The sequence below is a fragment of the Alexandromys fortis genome, unplaced genomic scaffold, assembly GCF_014885135.2.
Source record: "Alexandromys fortis isolate MF-2015 unplaced genomic scaffold, M_Fortis_MF-2015_v1.1 scaffold_172, whole genome shotgun sequence".
NCBI classification, from domain to species: domain Eukaryota; kingdom Metazoa; phylum Chordata; class Mammalia; order Rodentia; family Cricetidae; genus Alexandromys; species Alexandromys fortis.
Window position 1 is genome coordinate 3,475,439 of NW_026068061.1, and position 19,548 is coordinate 3,494,986.

Sequence of the window (19,548 nt, forward strand, 5' to 3'; positions counted from 1 at the left end):
AAGAAAAAAAAAGAGAGAGAGAGAGAGAGAGAGAGAGAGAGAGAGAGAGAGCGAGAGAGAGAGAGCGAGCGCGCGCTACACCTATCTTACTCAGCAGAATGAAGACTAGTAAGGAAGAGATTTTGTTGTTGGGAAAACAAAACTTAGATTTTTGAGGAGCACTTGAAGACACCTGGGGAACCAGCCAGGTTTCCCCTTAGGGTTTCTTACATGAAGTCTTTTATTGTTATGATTTGTCCTTTTCAGATAGGGTCTTCTGTTTTCCAGACAGACTGGAATTTGAGGGATTACCCTGTACTTCTGTTCTTCTTGCTTCTGTCTCTCACGTGCTACATCACCTTGCGCTCTGTGTGTGAGGAGGGACTGACCCATGCCTGTGAGCCTACTACATGAGCAGTCTCACAATTTAGCTACCTCTGCTCCCCCCTAACTTAAAGTTTAAATAGCATTTCAGTTAACTACCCAGGTTTCATGTCCAGTTTACCCTAAAGGGAAGCACTTTCGGAATTTAAAGGCTTAAAAATTTAATGTAAAGCCGGGCGGTGGTGGCGCACGCCTTTAATCCCAGCACTCAGGAGGCAGAGGCAGGCGGATCTCTGTGAGTTCGAGGCCAGCCTTGTCTACAAGAGCGAGTTCCAGGACAGGAACCAAAAGCTACGGAGAAACCCTGTCTTGAAAAATCCAAAAAAAAAAAAAAATTAATGTAAAATTTAAGGAATAGAAGAGGATTAATGTATGTCATGAAAACAAGAAAATAGGTACGAAAAACCTTTATATTAAGAGTGTATTGTTACTTGTGCAAATGACATTGTAATCGTTCATTTAGAGCCACCGCTAAATACCAGGATTCTTTCTTAATTGCAAGACTCATTTATATCTTTTCAGTTGAGCCCGTATGGCATTACGTGTGTCAGTAATGGAGCCTGTTTGCATAAATGAGCAAAAAAAAATGCACTTGAGGATTTGTAGCAAGACCTACTTCCTCAAGTCTTTTGTGTTTGTTTTGGTCTTAGGAAGACTTCATGACTGTAAGCATTTTGCACACAGGACAGTACGTCCAATCTTTTCAGTTTTGAATGATTTGAGGGAATTGAAAACCTGATCAGAACTTGGATCTCTCAAGCATGGTTATGACACATGTAAGAACAGCTATGGAGAAGGCCTCATCCTGTGTTTTAACGTGTGCTGATGAGACTAGATACTGATAAGGAGGGAAGTGTAATGAATTTGCTAGTTCTCACATGTATCATAGTTGGTGTCATTTGACAGAAGTGGAATTTTAACATGTTTTACTGGCACTTCTTTTATGGTCATGTGTGTGTGTAACTATGAAGGTCAGAAAACAGCTTCAAGTATCATTCTTCCAGCTCCCTCCACTGTTTGCTTGTTTGATTTGAGACATGGTCTTTTGCTGGCTTGTAACTCAGCAACTAGTCTGTACTAGTTCTCCTAGCTCTACCTCCCGGTGCTGTGATTATAGGCAGGTATCCCCATTCCTAGACTTGTTTTTAATCACTGGTTCTGGGATCTGCACTCAGAGCCTTAACCGACCTATCTCCCCTGCCCAAATGCCAGCACATCTTACTAATTTATTTATTCTGGTATCGCTATCTGTTGTATCAAATTGAAACCAAGATGACTTGGTTTGTGTTTCTATTTGGCTTGCTGTTCAAAGTGAAGTCACTTCTGATGTCATTTTGTCAAGCATCACATTTGGCATGAGCAAAGTGGTGTGGAGTAACCTGGAATAATGCTGGGTTTGTATACCTTCAGCAGAGACATAAAAGACTTGTGAAATTACCTCCCCAGAGGAGAGTGGGTCACAGAGCTCCTTCCGAGTTGCTGCTGACCAGGTAGCACACAGTGATGGTAGATATCCTACCTACAGTTATACATAGATACAATCCTGTTTCTAGATACCACATTGTAGTTTTGTATTTTGTTCTTAGCTGTGAAGAAAACAAGAGTTCCCCCATATAAGCAAGGTTGTGTATAAATAAATGCATACATATTTAATTTACCTAGAAAAATAGCTGAGGTGAGTCTCAAAGCCAGTAAAATGGCTCAGTGGATAAAGGAACTTTCCACCAAACCTCGGGACCTGAATTTAATTTCTGGAGGAAATAGTTCCTACACGTTTTCCTTTGTCCTCCCCACATATTCCATGGTGACTGCATATGAACAGATATTAAATAAAAAAATAGGTAATTTTTAAAGCCTTAAATTTGGCTTGTTTAAACATAGTGGGCCTGATGCTTCCCCCATGGACATTTATTGTTGGTATTGTATTTTTAAAGTGAATTAATTATTAATGTTCATAAAGGTACTTTATGGTAGCTAGACATTATTCACTAGAATTGATATATAGTGGCATATTATATATATATATATATATAGGAATAATGTATGTGAGGATTATTAAATTTTAGAACAAATTGAAATTACCTCCACAATGAACCGGTCCAAAAGCATAATGCTGAGTGAAAAGATCCACTTACTCAAGATGTAAGATCTCCAAATCTTTGTCCCCTGGGGGAAGGAGCAGTGATTAGAGTGGAATAGGTGGGCTTCTGAGATGTTATTTCATGATTTGGATCTCATTCATGAAAAAATGAAGAGTATATATGCTGTCTTCTGTATATTCTCTACTTCAGTTAAAAAGTACCATAAAAAAACTGGGGACGGGAAGGTAACTCAGTAAAGTGCCAGAACACACCAAAACATGGCTGGGCATGATACAGCCTGGTCTCTCTCCCATTGCTAGGTGTGCATGGTTGTCAGGTGACTGGACATGGGCAGACTTCTTCTGTTCCTTATCCAGCCAGTTTAGCCTACTTGGTGAGTTTCAGCCAGTAAGATACCCAGTCACTAAATAAAATAAGACGGTGATATCTCCTGAGGGGTAACTCCAGATGTCTTCCTCTGGTCTCCATACGCATGTAATAATATGTGAACATGCACACACACATCAAAAAAAAGTTTCTTGAAAATCAAGTGGAAAGTAACACATGTTATGTTTATTTAGTTGGGGATGAAGGACAGAAAGCCAGGAAGAACAAGCAGGAAGTTTTTCCTACCCTGGAAACCGTGTTCACGAAACTCCAGCTCCTCTCATACTTTGATCAACATCAAGTGACATCTCAGGTAGCCATTCCGGGCTGTTTTGCCACGCGTTTTGAATATTTCTCCTTCTTTAAAAATCTCGAGCAGTGTACTTTGAGCCTTGATTTTTATAAATGCTCCTTATAGACCTGGAAGCCTCTCAAGCTTCATGTTTAAGTCTCAGGTTGCCTCCTTCAACATATGTTTATATTCTGTAAGTATTTTTTTCTTCACAATAATCAGCAATATGCAAAAATAATAATTATAATTGTAATAATAATTATATAATAATCATAATAAAATAATTCCTAATGTACTTACTTTATGGCATGCTGACCCAATATCATCACTGTTGACGAAGGGGAAACCTGTTGATGACTTAATTAAAACATTGTGAAACTGAGAAGGATCTATTGTTCTTCAGTTAATACTTCCTGGTGTCTGGGGATTAACACATCTGGGTGCTTCTCCTTTGGGGTCACTAGTATGTGATTATATTGCAATTCATTTTACTTTTTTAAATTACGATTATAAGAATGCTGATTTGTAAATGTTTTGATTTCTGTGTAAACACGTTCTAATTTCTAAGTAGAATCCCATGAATTCATATTTGTTACTTTAAAAATCAAACTAATTTATCTACCTGCAGCATCATGCAGATGGTGGTTGTGTGACTTTCCTTGCTTTTATCTGAGCAGATCTCTAACAACGTGCTGGAGCAAATCACAAGCTTTGCGTCTGGAACATCCTATCACCTGCCTCTGGCTCATCATATCCAACTCATCTTTGATCTCATGGAGCCGGCACTGAACATCAATGGACTAATTGACTTTGCAATACAGGTGTCAAAAGACTGCCTTTCTCATATTTAGGAAAGCAAATCTACCAAACATTAAAGAGCATGTTTCTTTAAATTTTCTATTTATTGATCTGAAAATCCCTCTATTGTTCAGCTGTTCTGAAGCCTCCATCTGAAGCGACCTCACTACTCAGTATCTGAGTACCTGAGTCAGCTTGTGACCTGGCTTAAATTTATTTTTTTAGATTTATTTTATTTTATGTAGATGGGTAACTTGCCTGCATGCATATGTTCACAGTGTGTGTTCCTGGTGCCTATGGAGTTCAAAAGAGGTCACTGGATCTCTTGGAAATGGAGTTAAGATGCTTGTGAGACACCATGTGGGTGCTGGGTACTGAACACTATTTTCTCTGTAGTAGGATTTATTGGTGAAAAGCAAAAATGACTTCTAAAATAGCCCCTCTAATTCCATTTGTCCCGCTGCAGTATGCACATTTTAGGTCATTCCTGTGTTAATGACTAAACATGAGGCGTGTTTTTCTGGTGTACAGTAGCTTCTAGCTTTATAAATAAGAAAAGAACAAAATCAAAAGGAAAATGAAAAGAATTGGTTTGTTCTTTAAAATGACCCAGTCCAGGATGTTGGGCCATCAGAAAGTTTTTAGTAACCATTTCAGTACTGTTTACATCCTGGGTTTCTACAAGCCAGTGTCTAGACAGAAGAACGTTTGTTTAAAGTAGAAAAGGCTTAAAAGTAAATAGTGGCAGAAACGAGTGTGTTTCCTGAAGCCATGTGCCGAATGACTGCATTGTGGTTCAGTGAAGGGTTTGCCTGTTATTTTGTCACCTACATTTCTTTCTCTTGCTTTTCCTGTTGTAGTTACTGAATGAACTGAGCGTGGTTGAAGCTGAGCTGCTCTTGAAGTCTTCTAGTCTGGCAGGAAATTACACTACAGGACTGTGTGTCTGCATTGTGGCTGTGCTCAGGAGGTATCATAGTTGCCTGATCCTAAATCCTGATCAGACAGCCCAGGTGTTTGAAGGGTACGTATATAAGTGGCATTGTTTTCTTCTTTCCTAATCTTAAAAGGAAATAAAATGTAGTGATTTTTAGAGAAAGATGTAGTGATTTTTAGAGAAAGATTGTACTGTGTTAATAAGAAATATTTTGTTTTTAGGCAGTTGGTTTGAAGTAGTTTCTTAAATTTTCTTTTTCTTTATTCTCTCTACAATGCATCCTGACCTCATCCTTCCCTCCCTCCCTTCTCTTAGTCGCCCCTACTTCTTCTCTCCCCCAGATCCATTGCTCCTCCATTTCCTTTCAGAATAGAGCAGGCTTCCCAATGATATCGTGTGAACACGGCATAACAGGATGCATTTAGACCAGACACAAACCCTTATTTTAAGGCTGGGCGAGGCATCCTAGAAGGAGGAAAGGGGTCCTGTGAGCAGACAAAAGAGTCAGAGACACCCCCACTCCCATTGTAAGGAATCCCACAAAAAAAAATTAAACAACTTGGGTACCACTTATTTTGACATTTTAAATGTCTTATTAAATGTCCAATGAAAACATACCTAAAAATAATTTTCCCCAAACTGATTCCTAAGGAAGGAGCTATAAATACAGGAAGTGTGTATGGTTGCCTCTTTGTGTACTTGCTACTCTCTTCATCTGGTCAGTCACAGCCCTCTTCTCTGTGCTGTCCTGGAGCATGGTTACTGAGAGCAGTGAGCACCATAACTGGTCACCTGTCTTCTTCAGCTTACACAAGGACTTCTTGAGTTTTGCATGCAAATGGACGGAAATAGAAAACACCATCCTGAGCGAGGTAAGCCAGACCCAAAAAGAGGAACATGGGATGTACTCACTCATAATTGGCTTCTAGCCATTAATAAAGGACATTTGAGCCTATAATTCGTGAGCCTAGAGAAGCTAAATAAGAAGGAGAACCCAAAGAAAAACATATCATCATCCTCCTGGATATTAACCTTCATCAGGCGATGAAAGGAGACAGAGACAGAGACCCACATTGGAGCACCAGACCGAAATCCCAACAATCCAAATCAGGAGCAGAAGGAGAGAGAGCACAAGCAAGGAACTCAGGACCACGGGGGGTGCACCCACATACTGAGACAATGGGGATGATCTATTGGGAACTCACCAAGGCCAGATGGACTGGGTCTGAAAAAGCATGGGATAAAACCGGACTCGCTAAACATAGCAGACAATGAGGACTGCTGAGAAGTCAAGAACAAAGGCAATGGGTTTTGATCCTACTGCACATACTGGCTTTGTGGGAGCCTAGGCAGTTTGGATGCTCACCTTACTAGACCTGGAAGGAGATGGGAGGTCCTTGGACTTCCCACAGGGCAGGGAACCCTCACTGCTCTTTGGGCTGATGAGGGAAGGGGACTTGACTGGGGGAGGGGAGGGAAATGGGAGGCGGTGGCGGGGAGGAGGCAGAAATCTTTAATAAATAAGTAAGTTAATTAAAAAATGCCAAAAAAAAAAACCCCAGCTTGGTATTGGCATAAAAACAGAGAAGTCTACCAACGGAATCAAATAGAAGACCCGGATTTTAACCCTCAATCCTATGAACACTTCTTTTTCAATAAAAGAGCTAAAAGAAAAAAAAAAAGAAAATATTGGCAAGTATTTCACTAGAGAAATGGTGCGGGATTACAAACCATGTGACAACTCATTCATTGTCATTAAACGTGATCACCTGTATAATTCACAAATAAACTGCTAAGTTATCTTCAAATCCTTAAGAGATTTAATATTTTTAAATTTATGTTAGTAGTAGTAGTAGTATTTGGTAGCAATCACTCATAGGAACAAATTTCCTGTTTAATTTGAATTAGATGATAACCTGGATATTAATCATACAAGGCACTAATAACAAGAACTCTAAGTAAAAGCTATTGGCATATGCAAAACTCAGGGATTTTACTTATGTGTGTGGGTATGCATGCATGTATGTATGTCAATTTTTTGAAACAGTTTCTCTGAATAACTTTGGTGCTTGTCCTGAAACTATTTCTTTTTGACTAGACTCGCCTTAAACTTAAAGAGATCCACCTGCCTCTGCCTCCCTAGTTCTGGGATTAAAGGCCTATACCACCACCACCTGACTATTTCTCTTAAGATAGTAAATAGTGCCAGGTGTGGTACCACATGTGTTTAATCCCAGGGCTGGGGGGCCGAAGAAGACTGATCTTTATGAGTTCTAGGCCAGCCTGGTTCAAGGACAGAGTTAGTTCCAGGACAACCAGAAACCCTTGTCTCGAAAAAAACAAATAGAGAATAAACAGTGATGTTTTGAATGAATAATTAAAAAGCTGAGGAGTCCATATAAGTTCAAAAATTAGTAAACAAAATTAGTGTTACTGCTATACTAAATTTACTCTCTGGGTCACAGTGAGTAAATACTAATGTATCTATGATAAATGATTAGAAACAAGAAATAAAAACCATCTAGAAAGCATGAAAACCCCAGGATAGCCAAAACAATCATATACAATAAAAGTAATTCCGGAGACATTACCATCCCTGATTTCAAACTCTATTACAGAGCTACAGTATTGAAAACAGCTTGGTATTGGCATAAAAACAGAGAAGTTGACCTATGGAATTGAATAGAAGACCCAGATATTAACCCACAAGCCTATGAACACCTGATTTTTGACAAGGGATCTAAAAGTATACAATGGAAGAAAGAAGGCATCTTCAACAACAACGAAAAGAAAAGAAAAGAAAAGAGCTTGGTATTGGCATAAAAACAGAGAAGTCGACCAACGGAATTGAATAGAAGACCCGGATTTTAACCCTCAGTCCTATGAACACTTCTTTTTCGATAAAGGAGCTAAAAGAAAAAAAAAATATTAGCAGATATTTCACTAGAGAAATGGTGCGGGATTACTAACCATGTGACAACTCATTCATTGTCATTAAACATGATCACCTGTATAAGTCACAAATAAACTGCTAAGTGAGGTGAAAGGTCCTTGGACTCCCCACAGGGCAGGGAACCCGGTCTGCTCTTTGGACTGATGAGAGAAGGGGAGTTGATTGGGGGAGGGGGAGGGATATGGGAGGCGGTGGTGGGGAAGAGGCAGAAATCTTTAATAAATAAATAATAAAAAATAAAAAAGTCTTCTTTTAAAATAAAGGAAGTGAAATTAAAAAAGAATCAGACACATAAGCTTTATGACACATTAGCACTGCAGAAACATGGTCATCGTCTTCCTAATTAACAAAAGTTGTCTGCTTGTGTCTAATAGGCAAGGGTTCATTCTACTGTCCCTTGTGAGGTTGGGCTGAGGAATGGCCCAGTGTTTCTGCAACAGACTGAGTTTAAAGGACCCAAGAAATGTGAGGAGCTCTTGATAACTTTGCTGCCTACTCCCCACCTGCTTTTCTAGGCCCCTTTTTAAGAAAAGACAGCCTGTTCATTTCTTTTCTTCCATTTCTTCATTTGTCGTTTTGGTTTTTTTTTCTCTGTAACCTAACTCATGCATTTAATTTATGAACAGTATTTCTTGAGTGGCACCAGTTTTACAGAGGCTTTTTTTTTAAAAAACCAAAAGACGTTTGCATTATTAATCATATGTCTAGTTTAAGAAGTAGAATAGTAAAAATCTACAGACTTTGAAGTGTGAGGAACTATGTGTATATACAATTCTGTGGGGTTTTTTAATATCGTTTAACAGGTGCAGAGTTTGAAGGTAATGTGCCTAACATCACACAACTAATAAACCTTGAAAACTTTTACAAGTATTCTTAATTTTTTTTCAAACAAGATTTCTCTGTATACAATTTCTAGCTGTCCTGGAACTCGCTTTGTAGGCCAGGCTGGTCTCAAACTCACTGAGATCTGCCTGCCTCTGCTTCCCAAGTGCTGGGATTAAAGGTGTGCACCACCACCATTTGACCCATTCATTCAATTTTAAAATAAAAATTCGTACAATAACTCGTTCATGGTCATGGACTCATAGTGAGTTAGATTTATACAGTCTTCTGAATGGTACAGAGCGCTCCACTACGCACGGGGGAACCTCATCTCCCCTTTCCTCTCTCTGAACAAGTCACTTCTCCTGATAGTCTTCTCTGTACAATCGGGGTGGTGAGTTGGAAGATTATTAAATCCGTTTTAGGGTTTGAGTCATCTGTGACACTGTTGGTGACGTGTTACACAGAGTCCTGTGTCAGATCCTTGTTGGTGGTGAAGTCAGACGTGTATGGATGGATCATAGGTGTTCTCGTCTATGCCCTACTGACATTCGCGTTATATGAACACAGAAGTCATGGTTTTGAATTGGAGGAAAATTACTGCAATATTGATACTTTGGAGATAAAGGCATTATTTTAAAGGCTGCCTCTGAAGAGAATGGACTTTCATTGTTTAGATAAGGTAAACCAAGATAAATTTGCCTGTAGATAGGATAAATAAGAGGAATGGGATTCCAAAGTATGACTGCATCCAGCTCAGCAGATTCCCTGCATTGAAGAATTGTTTCTTTCCTAACTAGTGTGCTTGGTAGTCTTTGCTACCTGATTGAATTTGTGAAGCTGTATGGCCTTGGCCTGTCCTGCCTACTCTTTCCTCGTGTGTTCTAGTCACAGCAGCTACGTCCTCTGTGCATTCTAGCGCTGGGAAACCCCTTGCATTACTTCTGTTTTCCTAAACCTGTCTAGTATTCAGCATAACCATATTGGTGTTTAATAAATTAATATTTTTGTGAACAATGAGGTCCTTTTTCTGCTGTGTGATACCTATTTCCAGGTTCTAGGTACATACCCTCTCGCTTTAAAGACTTCCTCAGCTACTCACACACTATCAAGACGTGCCGTGTTTTTATTCCCATGTCTCTGCCCTCAGGTTGTGTGGCGTGGTGAAGCATGTTGTCAACCCCTCAGAATGTTCTTCCCCTGAAAGGTGTATCCTGGCCTACCTCTATGACCTCTATGTCTCATGTAGCCACCTCAGGAGTAAATTTGGAGACCTTTTCAGGTGAGCAGGAAAAAAAGTAAAACAAAAAAAAAACAAAAAAAAAAAAAACCACCACCACCAACAAAAAACGACAGACATGACCATGCCTGAGTTTGTTAATAATCCCATGCTGTTTACATTTTAAGTACTAATGCAAGCTAATCTAAAGTATGTGGTCTTCTCGTCTCCATTAAACAGAATACTAAATACCTTGTGGTGATAAGTATAAGAGTGGTTAAAGGATTTTTTTCAGTCCACAGGTGAGAGGGATCACATCACCCATGAAGAGTTCCCATTCTTCTAGAAGTTTTAGATAAGCAGTGTTGAAATCAGGGGCACCAGCAGGGTAGGCATCACAGGGGCTGCGTGCCCTGTCCTCAAAACAAACAGGACAAGAAGGCAGCTTTCTTGGGCTGTTGTGTAGTCAGAGCTCTGCGCGGGGGTTAGGAAAAGCATTTAAAAAGAAGCCAAATGTAAAGGGAGATTCATGTTAGTACAGCAGTAAGCAAAGTTTTCATAATTGTGTCTAAAGCACCATAAAGTTGTGTAGAAGGAAATTTGGTGAGAGACACAACGCTAACCATTTCTACCAAGGCTTGAGCTCCTATGTGCTGAGCACTGTGCTGGTTTTCCTGTTAAGGTTTTCGAAGTGTCAGAATCTCAGGAAGTGGAAGTGAGTTTCTTTCCTCACAGACTTTTGCTCCTGATCTTGACGTGCAGTGAAGCCCGGATTTAACCCAGTTTTCTGACCTCCGGGCATTCATTGCTTTCCTTACACTGTCAGGTTTTTCTGAGACACACAATTACAGGAGGAACGCGGCTGAGTGTTTGGCTTCCTTCCCTGTGTGTAGGCAGCAGAGAGTGGGAAGAATGAGAGAAGAGTCCTAACGGAAGCCAGCATGCTCTTGACACACAGAGGGGCCTCTTGGAAAGTACAGCCAAGGAGATAAGAAGCCTAGATAGGAACGGTCCGGAGACCAGGTTGGAGTTTAGAGAAGTTCGGGTGTCCGGGCACTCCAGAGAATTTGGAATTTAGTGGCCAAGTGGAGTGGATCTCAAAAAGAAGGAAAAGCAATGTTGTCTGGGCTTCTAAGATTTGGTAGATCTATGTGTCACCTAATAACAGAACTTTCTTCTGCCAGAAATTTGATTTCTCCCACCCTACAAATTCCTGCTACATAGCAGAGCTCTCGGGTAGGAAAGGGATGCTACTTAAGGATTTATGATTCATAGCAAGAGGGCATGAATAGCTGAGCTCGTATGAATTTGAAACTGTGGCATTAAACCATTGCTTCTCCTGTCCATAAAGAAATGATGGATAATACATTCTAATTCTCTTTTATTACCAGTATTTTACATCTACTCAGATGTAGCCCACTGTAAATTCTCGGTAGGGTAGGCTCTGAAAGTTGTTTGTTTCAGAAAAGACTAGAAATACAGGATCCAGTCCCAGCTCGCCTGTAACTTATAGCCGTCTTTTTCCTCAAGTGCTGGAATTATAGGAGTTTAATGCTATGCGCAACTATGTTACCTGTTTTTCCTGTTGCTGAGAAACATGGTCTACATTTTTATGATGTAACAGTTTTATACGATAAAATATATTATCTCTATGGAGACTGTGAGCTCTGAAAGCAGGAGGTTCCCCTCTACCTGACACAACTGTGGACCGGTGCCCACAGCAGCTTTGACACAGGAGCTACCACTGGGCATGCTCTACATACCCAAAAGAATAGGGTCTGGGTTTGCAGTTAGTATTAAAACACTACATTATTCCCCGTGTGTAATTGGATCCATTTTTATTCTTCGGTTATAATACTTTACAGCTGCTCTTAAGAAAGAGACAGTTAGGTGGCTTAGTAAATGCATTGATGTTTTGAGTGCATATACATGTAGAAAAGATTTAGAAAATAATTAAGTTTAGTAACTAAATACCTCATCTTGTTTCCGCATATAAATTGAAAAACTCTTCACTGAGCACTTACTGCATCCTAGAGTTTGTACCTACTGCTGGTTTACAGAGAAATTGAAATGAGCAATAGTAGGATGTGGATTGTCTAAGAAAGTCTTCGCGTTGTTGCCACTCTGCATGTCCTTCACTGAAGTGATTTTCTTGGGTGTTTCGTTCTTTTTTTTTTTCCTTTTGTAACTATTTTTTCTAACCTTAGTAGTGCCTGTTCAAAAGTAAAGCAGACCATATATAATAACGTAATGCCTGCAAATTCCAACTTACGCTGGGATCCAGACTTCATGATGGACTTCATTGAGAATCCCTCAGCAAGAAGCATCAACTACTCGATGCTGGGCAAGATCCTCAGTGACAACGCTGCTAACCGGTACAGCTTTGTCTGCAACACACTGATGAACGTGTGCATGGGCCACCAGGATGCCGGCCGGTGAGCTGCTTTGCCCTGAATGCCGCGGTAGTCGAGGAGGAGTTAATTTGATGCTTCCTTAGTTTCCTGAGCTCATATTTGCTACCCTGCCGTGTCTTAATTAATTTCCTCAGCCCAAGCAACATTGATTTTTGGACTCATGGCTTGGAAAGGGATATCTTTTAGTCATGCTCCATTTTGAAAACCACATACAATTTTGAAAATAATACTATATTTTGATATGAACTGTACTTGGGCCTACTTACATTACTTAATGTCTTTATTTATCCTGGTGGGACTAGGGATTGAACCCAGGATTTGGCACACCCTAGGCCTGTGTCCTTAATGTTTGATTCCTATGAAATGTAAAAGTATAGATCAAATTTATTCATAGAATCAAAAATATGTTAATTCATTTGTGCTAATTATATGTTACTTGGCAAGCGGTATTAATTATATCCTTAAATCTAAGTGATGCTTAATGAAACGTATTCAATAAGGAAAAAATGTTATTACTCCTCATGTATACCAAAACACTTTCTGCTGTCTTCTTTCTCTTTTCTAGGATAAATGACATAGCCAATTTCTCCTCTGAGTTAACTGCTTGCTGTACAGTTCTTAGTTCGGAGTGGCTGGGGGTTCTGAAGGCTCTTTGTTGTTCTTCAAATCATGTGTGGGGATTTAATGATGTACTCTGCACTGTAGATGTAAGTTTTCTCTTTATCTTAAAACCAAAATCTAAAATTTAGCTGATCGTTCTTCCCACTTAATCAATTATGCTGTAACAAAGCAAAATATTTTTTCTGTTTCTAAAAGTGATAAACCATAGTGTCATAACCATGAATTAAATAAATTTAATAAAATCAAAATAAGTAGAAGGAACTCTTAACATGTTCTAGCGACTAAAGTTTTACATGTGAATTGTCTCAGAGCTGTTTCATTCTTTTCTGGCTTGGATTCCTCAGATTAGGACATAAAGCGTTTCATACATGAAGAGAACCAGCATATATTTGAGAATATATAGATGTTGTTATTTTGGATAAGTCATGTGTAGACTCAGGATATTCAGTGTTTCTCAGAATATACCTGTAGAATCATAGAGAGATTGTCCAGATCATGTGGATGACTTCCTGGTGTTCCACGTTGCACCAGGATGTATATGTCTTAATCATCTGTCTGGACTCTTCATCCACTGACGCTTTTATCATTGGTGATCTTCGTCAGACCTGTGTGTGTGTTACTAAGAAAACCTGACAGTTTTAAAGCTGAGATTCACTTCCTGTTGCTGCTGTCTCAGGATGGAATGGACAGCCCTGCCTCCTTATCTTCAGTCTGTGAATTAAGATATTTTTTATACAAAATACATTGTGATAGGCTGCTTTTCCATACAACAAAGACTTAGATTTTTTTTTCTTAAATCTATGTATGTGGCTTGTTGCACCAAGTACCAATCTCTTGGAAGCTTGCCAGTGGGGTAGTTGTGTTCCCTGAGTATTCTCTTCCAGTGCCTTGTGAGATCTGGAATGTAGAGATTTCACTGTGGCAGAATTAACTTTTCTCTCCTTTCTCTCATTGCTCTCTTGAAATTTAGCAGCCAATTGAAAACTTTCAGAGATCTTTTAAAATGAATTCTCTCACATGAAAAAAGAATACATTAGTGTAGCAGGAAAGAGTGCTCATATTTTAGTGGGTCATGTATTCCCACTAGGGGAGTCCTCTCCTGCTTTCTGCTTTGCCCATAAATGACACGGTGCATTCCGTTGGCAACTACCGATAATGACACATCTTTCAGCAGCTTCTTGATTTTTTGCTCTCGTGTTGTAGTTTCTGAGTTGCATGCAAATGAGTCATAGGTCAGCATCGGCCTAGAACCTTGGGATATGAGTAAACTCGCTTTGTCTTATTGTCATGGCGATGTGCCCAAGAAGGCAATAATCAAAGCCGTCTCCCTCTGTTGGTTCTTACTGAGTTCTTACTGAGATTTGAGATCTTACTGTGTTGCCGGTATTCTCTTAGATAGTGGTCTTGGATGTGCCGCCCTCAAGGGTGTTGGGTATTAAAACCTGTCCATGTTTTTCTTAAAGGTGAGTGACCTTTCGTTCCATGATTCATTAGCTACTTTCATTGCTATCCTGATAGCACGACAGTGCTTCTCCCTGGAGGACGTCGTGCAACACGTCGCTCTTCCCTCTCTCCTAGCGGCAGGTAAGCTGGCCTGGAGCTGCTGCTGCGTCTGTTGTGGCCGCTGCTTTGTGGCCGCGTGTGAGCATTTTAACACAGGGATTGGGGGGGGGCATGGTGCCTGGTGAGGGAGGGCATAGCTGTAATAGGTGTTTTATGCAGAGAAGCAATGAACTCCGCAGCAGGAACCTGCTATTGCTTTATTCTTTTGTTCAAGGCAGCATGAAGGTTCCTTTGAAAAGGTATAACTAATGACCTTACTAAAAGGAGAGTTTACTTACTGCATTACTGAAATTTTAGCAGTAGAAAACCTGAAAAGCTTGTTGTGTAGCATGTGAGGAGCCTTGCTTTTCATCTATCTCCCCCTTTACAGCTTGCGGAGACGCGGATGCTGAGCCCGGGGCAAGAATGACATGCCGCCTCTTGCTTCACCTCTTCCGAGCTCCCCAGGCCTGCTTTTTCCCTCAAGCAACAGGTGAGCTGACCTCCGAGAAAGCTCTGCTTCTGTGGTTATTTGGAACTTTTGGCTCTACTGCGACCACGGGAGCTATCCAGTTTATAGTTTCCTCCCTGATTTCCGTGGGCTTGGTCTTCAGGTGATGGAGGACAGAGATAACGCCCCTCAGAGATCTGGCAGCGCCTTCCGTTATGTAATAGGAGGATATATTGGGAAATAAAAATGGGGAATTAATAAACAATAAAAATGCCTGGGCTCTGAGGAAATACCATGCTGGTGGGAAGTCTCATCCTCCTACATACCCCGTGTTGATTCTGGGGCATGCCATCTCAGCTTAGGGGGATGACAACTCATTTATTTACTTTGTCCTACGGCGATGGGGGGTATTAGTGAAGGCTTGTGCTAAATCATTTCCATAGGGAGAGGGCTGCATCTGTGTGGGAATCCGACGAATCTTTTCCTCCATCTCTCTGAGGAGCAGCAACATTGTTTTAATAATAATTAAAGAGAAAAGGTTAAGTAAGAATACTGGCAGTGTTTCTCGGTGATTCTCTGGAGCACCAATTAAAGCTAACTGATGTCAGTTAAGTGTCCACAAGCTAACCACGAAAGACCTTCCTGACTGTAGATGGTTACAGAGGATGGTTAATGATGGAGGGGCCATTAAAGGTCTGTTGTTATTTTCATAGGCAAACCTTTTCCTGGAATAAGATCATCTTGTGATAGACACCTCCTAGCCGCCGCTCACAACAGCATAGAAGTGGGAGCCGTCTTTGCTGTCTTAAAGGCAATTATGATGCTTGGTAAGACTCTCCCGGCCTTCAGCCTCTTGGTTAATCACCAGAAGTGGAGGCAAATCATTTATATTCATGGTGGAATTTACATACTGTCATGAAAACCTGGGTTTTTTGTTTGTTTGCTTGTTTGTTTGTCTGTTTTGTTCTGGGGGAAGAAAAGAAAAGTTGGCTTTGCCTAAGTCTAAGTAATGGGAGCTTCAAGGATTCTGTCCCTTGGCTAAGGTGACCCTGAGAGAACTGAAATATAAGTACTTTGTATTTGGTTTTAATTACATGATAATTCATTCTGATGCAGATCAGGGCCTCAGACCCACAGCATTGTTTTGCCTTCATTTACCGACAGAAATCACTCTTCATAGTAGGCAGGAATAACAATATTTTTAGTAAAATGTTTAAATTTCAGCCAGATTATATTCCAAGTGCAGAACACCAGAAAACCTGGGTGTTGATCTAGTGTTCCTGCTTTTTTGTGACAATGAACAAGTTTGTGTCATCCTGCTGTACGCTTTCCCTGAAGAAACAGGTGCATCCACCGTGATGCTTGCATTGCTAGGGATCACTAGGAGGTGCACAGGCTTGAGACCTAGTTAACAATGCCCAGGAAGCCCTTTACAATCTTAACTGTGCATATTTTGCTAGAGCAATAGTACCACTTTCTATTCATGGGCAGTGAAACACCTCAGAATATTTTAAGTGTGTAAATCATAAAAGATTTGAATGATTATGGGATCTCAAATACTTCCTACTTTTAGCTTTGGGTATCTCATCTCATTTTGACCTCAACCAAACTATAGTTTAAACTTCTTGTTTGAAAGTAGTTCAAGGGAATAGACATACCAGTTTAAGTGAACATTGCTAGACAGATTTTATTTGTGAATGACAAAGAAGAATAACGTAGTCTTCATAAAAAACAATTAAAACCAGTATGTGTGTGTGTATAAAAGAAAATGTATTTTTTTTTGTTTTCCCCAGTAGTGTGTTAACTAGATAATGTTGACCATACTCTAAGATAGGTATCGTGTCCAAGAACGGTTGGCCAACATAACATGAACTCTGTTTTTTATTGTGTACTATTTGTTTTCTTTTGCTATATTTATTTTATCTTATGGTTTTCTTTAGATTTTCATTTTTTGAGAGAGAGAAAGGGCATGAAGTTGGATGGGTATGGAAATGGAGAGGTTCTGGGAGGTGTTGGAGGAGGGGAAAGAATATGATCAAATTTTTTGTATGAAAAACTTTAAATTAGAAACAGCCATACTTTTCTGAGCTAGTCATGAATTTTGTAGTAAAACAAAAGGTAGTCCTACCAAGAAGGTTTCAGCCTGTTTCCAGGCTTAGGATCATATAGGATTATGTAGTCCATGCTAACTACTGGTTTCAGTCAGTATGATTTCTCTGATAATGTCTGAAGGGAGGGAGAACTGGTCTACCTCACTGATTAATACTTGTCAGGGTCATAAAGGCAGGATCTGGATTTCCTCTGGGCTACTCTAAATCCAACAGAGAAAATGGAAAATAGATTTTTAATGAACTTACATTGGAAGAAGTAACATGTTTCAGCGGTGTACACAATGACCAGTCTCATCTAGACAGTGGCCCCTTGTTTGTAGAGCTGGGATAATCCCAGTAAGACTGCCAGGTTTTTTAGATATTCAAATAATGTGGGAGGTTCGTCGTCTGAGAAATTATGATCAGCACAGTTAAATGTCAGTGAAGACTTAGACAGATTCACTCAGGATATTTAGTTTGTTTTGTTTTCTATACTACTGCAGAAGGTACTAGAATCAAGGTAGTAGACTTCAGTCCTCCTAATATCTAAAGGGAAAGGAGATGTACAAGTGAGTCTAAGAAACGTGCTTGTTTTTGCTTTTACGGAGAGGTTTTATCTACTTTATTAGTCCTAACCAATTTTCTCCTAATTCTTATCTACCAAAATATATATTAAGGCAAGAAAATAGGACGGTTATAGTGGATGTTGTTCCCAGTTTACATAGTAGTCTAACTTGAGATAGACATAGCTATTTGTATCATCCAAGAGTAGAGAATGCAGACTTCTGCTAGTTTTGAGAAGCTCTGGTGAATTAAATCAACTCCCTTAGGTAAAGCCACCATTTCTTACATTTTAAAATACATGATGAATATATAATAATACATTGGCGAATTGAAGTGTATTGCTTATTTTTCCCTCTATGGATTTTTTTGCTTTGTCACTGTGTGGTAGGAGCAGTGGCAACAGTGCTGGGGATAGAGGCTAAGGTCTCATGCGGGCAAAGCAGGTACTCTGCCAATCAATGACAGCCTCGGCCCTCTTCTGCTTCTGTGATTGTTGGAAGTAGATATTAATTAGGACATTATGATTGCCCTTCCTCCTCAGAACAGAATTACAGTTTATGTTTGTTTTTTTCAGCAAAATCAAAACCTTATGAGGGTTGGCCTTGTGTTTAAGAGTGCTTGTTGTTGTTTGTTTGTTTTTTTTTGCACTTTCCTAGACTTGCTCCCATTCTGCATATAGTAAAGGCCTTCCTTAAACTCAGCTGCTGGTTTGACAACTGTCTCATCAGAGCTTGTTCTGCTGCTGTCTGGCAGTCGCACCACCAAATTATCTCTTTCCTTATCTCACTTTAACTTTTTTTTTTCTTCCAGGGCTTGAAATTTCTTATTTTATCTAAGTACACCCTGAGTGTTTTTTTAATTTTTCTCGCAGAGTTTTGTTAGTAGTCAAATACCTCCCTTAGCTTCATCGCACTCAGTGTGTTAGTGATTGGTTAGCGGTAAGGTGTCTGAGCTGGATGCTACAGAGAGGAAGGTGAAGACGCAGGCTGTGTGCAGAGAGCTCTGCGTTCCAAGGCCTCCTTAGTATGCATTGCCCTTTTCCATCCTCAGGGAAATAAATCTCTCTTGTCAAGCCTTGATAGTAAGGTGGGCTAAGGCAAAAAACTTTTCTCTTGACCTATGGATAGAAAATAAATCATTGTAAGAGAAGAAATGGAAAAGGGACTCCTTGAAGGGTGAGTACCCCATCTTCTTCCTTGTCTATAACTCAGGTACACCTGAGTACATTCATGCCTGAAGTTTCCATGAAATCAATGTGTTTTGACTATAAAATATCATTCATATTGGCCTTTCCAAGACTAACAAAAGAAATATTAACCCTATAGACCAAGAGAAGGGATGAGTCTGAGTTTTCTCCATGTCCGCTTGTTCTGTTTTCTCTCATCTATCTCTTTGTCCGTTCTTTCTGTTGCTGGACAGCTGGCTATACAATGCGATACCATCCACATCTTGGAATCCCTGAGACCCAGCCTCATTTTCCTGTTGCATGTTTGAGGCAGTATTCTGAACTTCTGTGGTTTTGCCTTTGTGGTTCTGTCATTTAGGAGATGCCAAGATTGGCAGTAACAGTGTCACCACTTTAAAGAATGAAGACTTCGGCATGAGGGGTTTGCGACGCGATGGGAATGCTGAGGACGCCTGGGCCACCTCGCAGAATTCGAAATCCTATGGGAAGAGCATTTCCATAGAAACTGCCAACCTAAGAGAATATGCTAGATACGTACTGAGGACTATCTGCCAACAGGTATTCTTTTGGTTTCAGATGGCTTCTGCTTTGACTCTGTAACTGCTCTTAGGCAACTGTCTGCTGTTTTTTTTTTTTAAATTTATTTGGGTGGTCTTTGTCTTTATAAATTTATTTTGAAATAATTTCAAATTTGTTAAGGAGTTGCAATAATGAATACTTCCAGTATATCCTCTATACAGATTCACTAATTTTGGACGTTTTGTCCATTTTTCTTAACAGTTGAAAAGTAGATGATATAGTTTACTCTGCTTTACTTTTGGATACTTA

General features: G+C 39.9%; 2 protein-coding genes across 8 annotated transcripts in view; one reads left to right on the forward strand and one right to left on the reverse strand.

Moving 5' to 3' along the window:
- Med12l (mediator complex subunit 12L) overlaps positions 1-19,548 on the forward strand; it is a 301,518-nt gene that overhangs the window by 238,741 nt on the left and 43,229 nt on the right. For 6 of the 7 annotated variants that reach the window (XM_050120211.1, XM_050120205.1, XM_050120209.1 and 3 more), the window contains 10 exons: positions 3,026-3,144; positions 3,801-3,944; positions 4,782-4,945; positions 9,784-9,915; positions 12,060-12,287; positions 12,832-12,973; positions 14,351-14,471; positions 14,821-14,922; positions 15,594-15,707; positions 19,079-19,278. In XM_050120211.1, the coding sequence (XP_049976168.1) occupies positions 3,026-3,144; positions 3,801-3,944; positions 4,782-4,945; positions 9,784-9,915; positions 12,060-12,287; positions 12,832-12,973; positions 14,351-14,471; positions 14,821-14,922; positions 15,594-15,707; positions 19,079-19,278 (1,466 nt within the window). The remainder of the gene's footprint in view (positions 1-3,025; positions 3,145-3,800; positions 3,945-4,781; positions 4,946-9,783; positions 9,916-12,059; positions 12,288-12,831; positions 12,974-14,350; positions 14,472-14,820; positions 14,923-15,593; positions 15,708-19,078; positions 19,279-19,548) is intronic. The other variant, XM_050120207.1, reaches the window with a different exon arrangement.
- Positions 1-19,548, reverse strand: part of P2ry12 (purinergic receptor P2Y12) — a 42,560-nt gene that overhangs the window by 12,638 nt on the left and 10,374 nt on the right. The window lies entirely within an intron of this gene.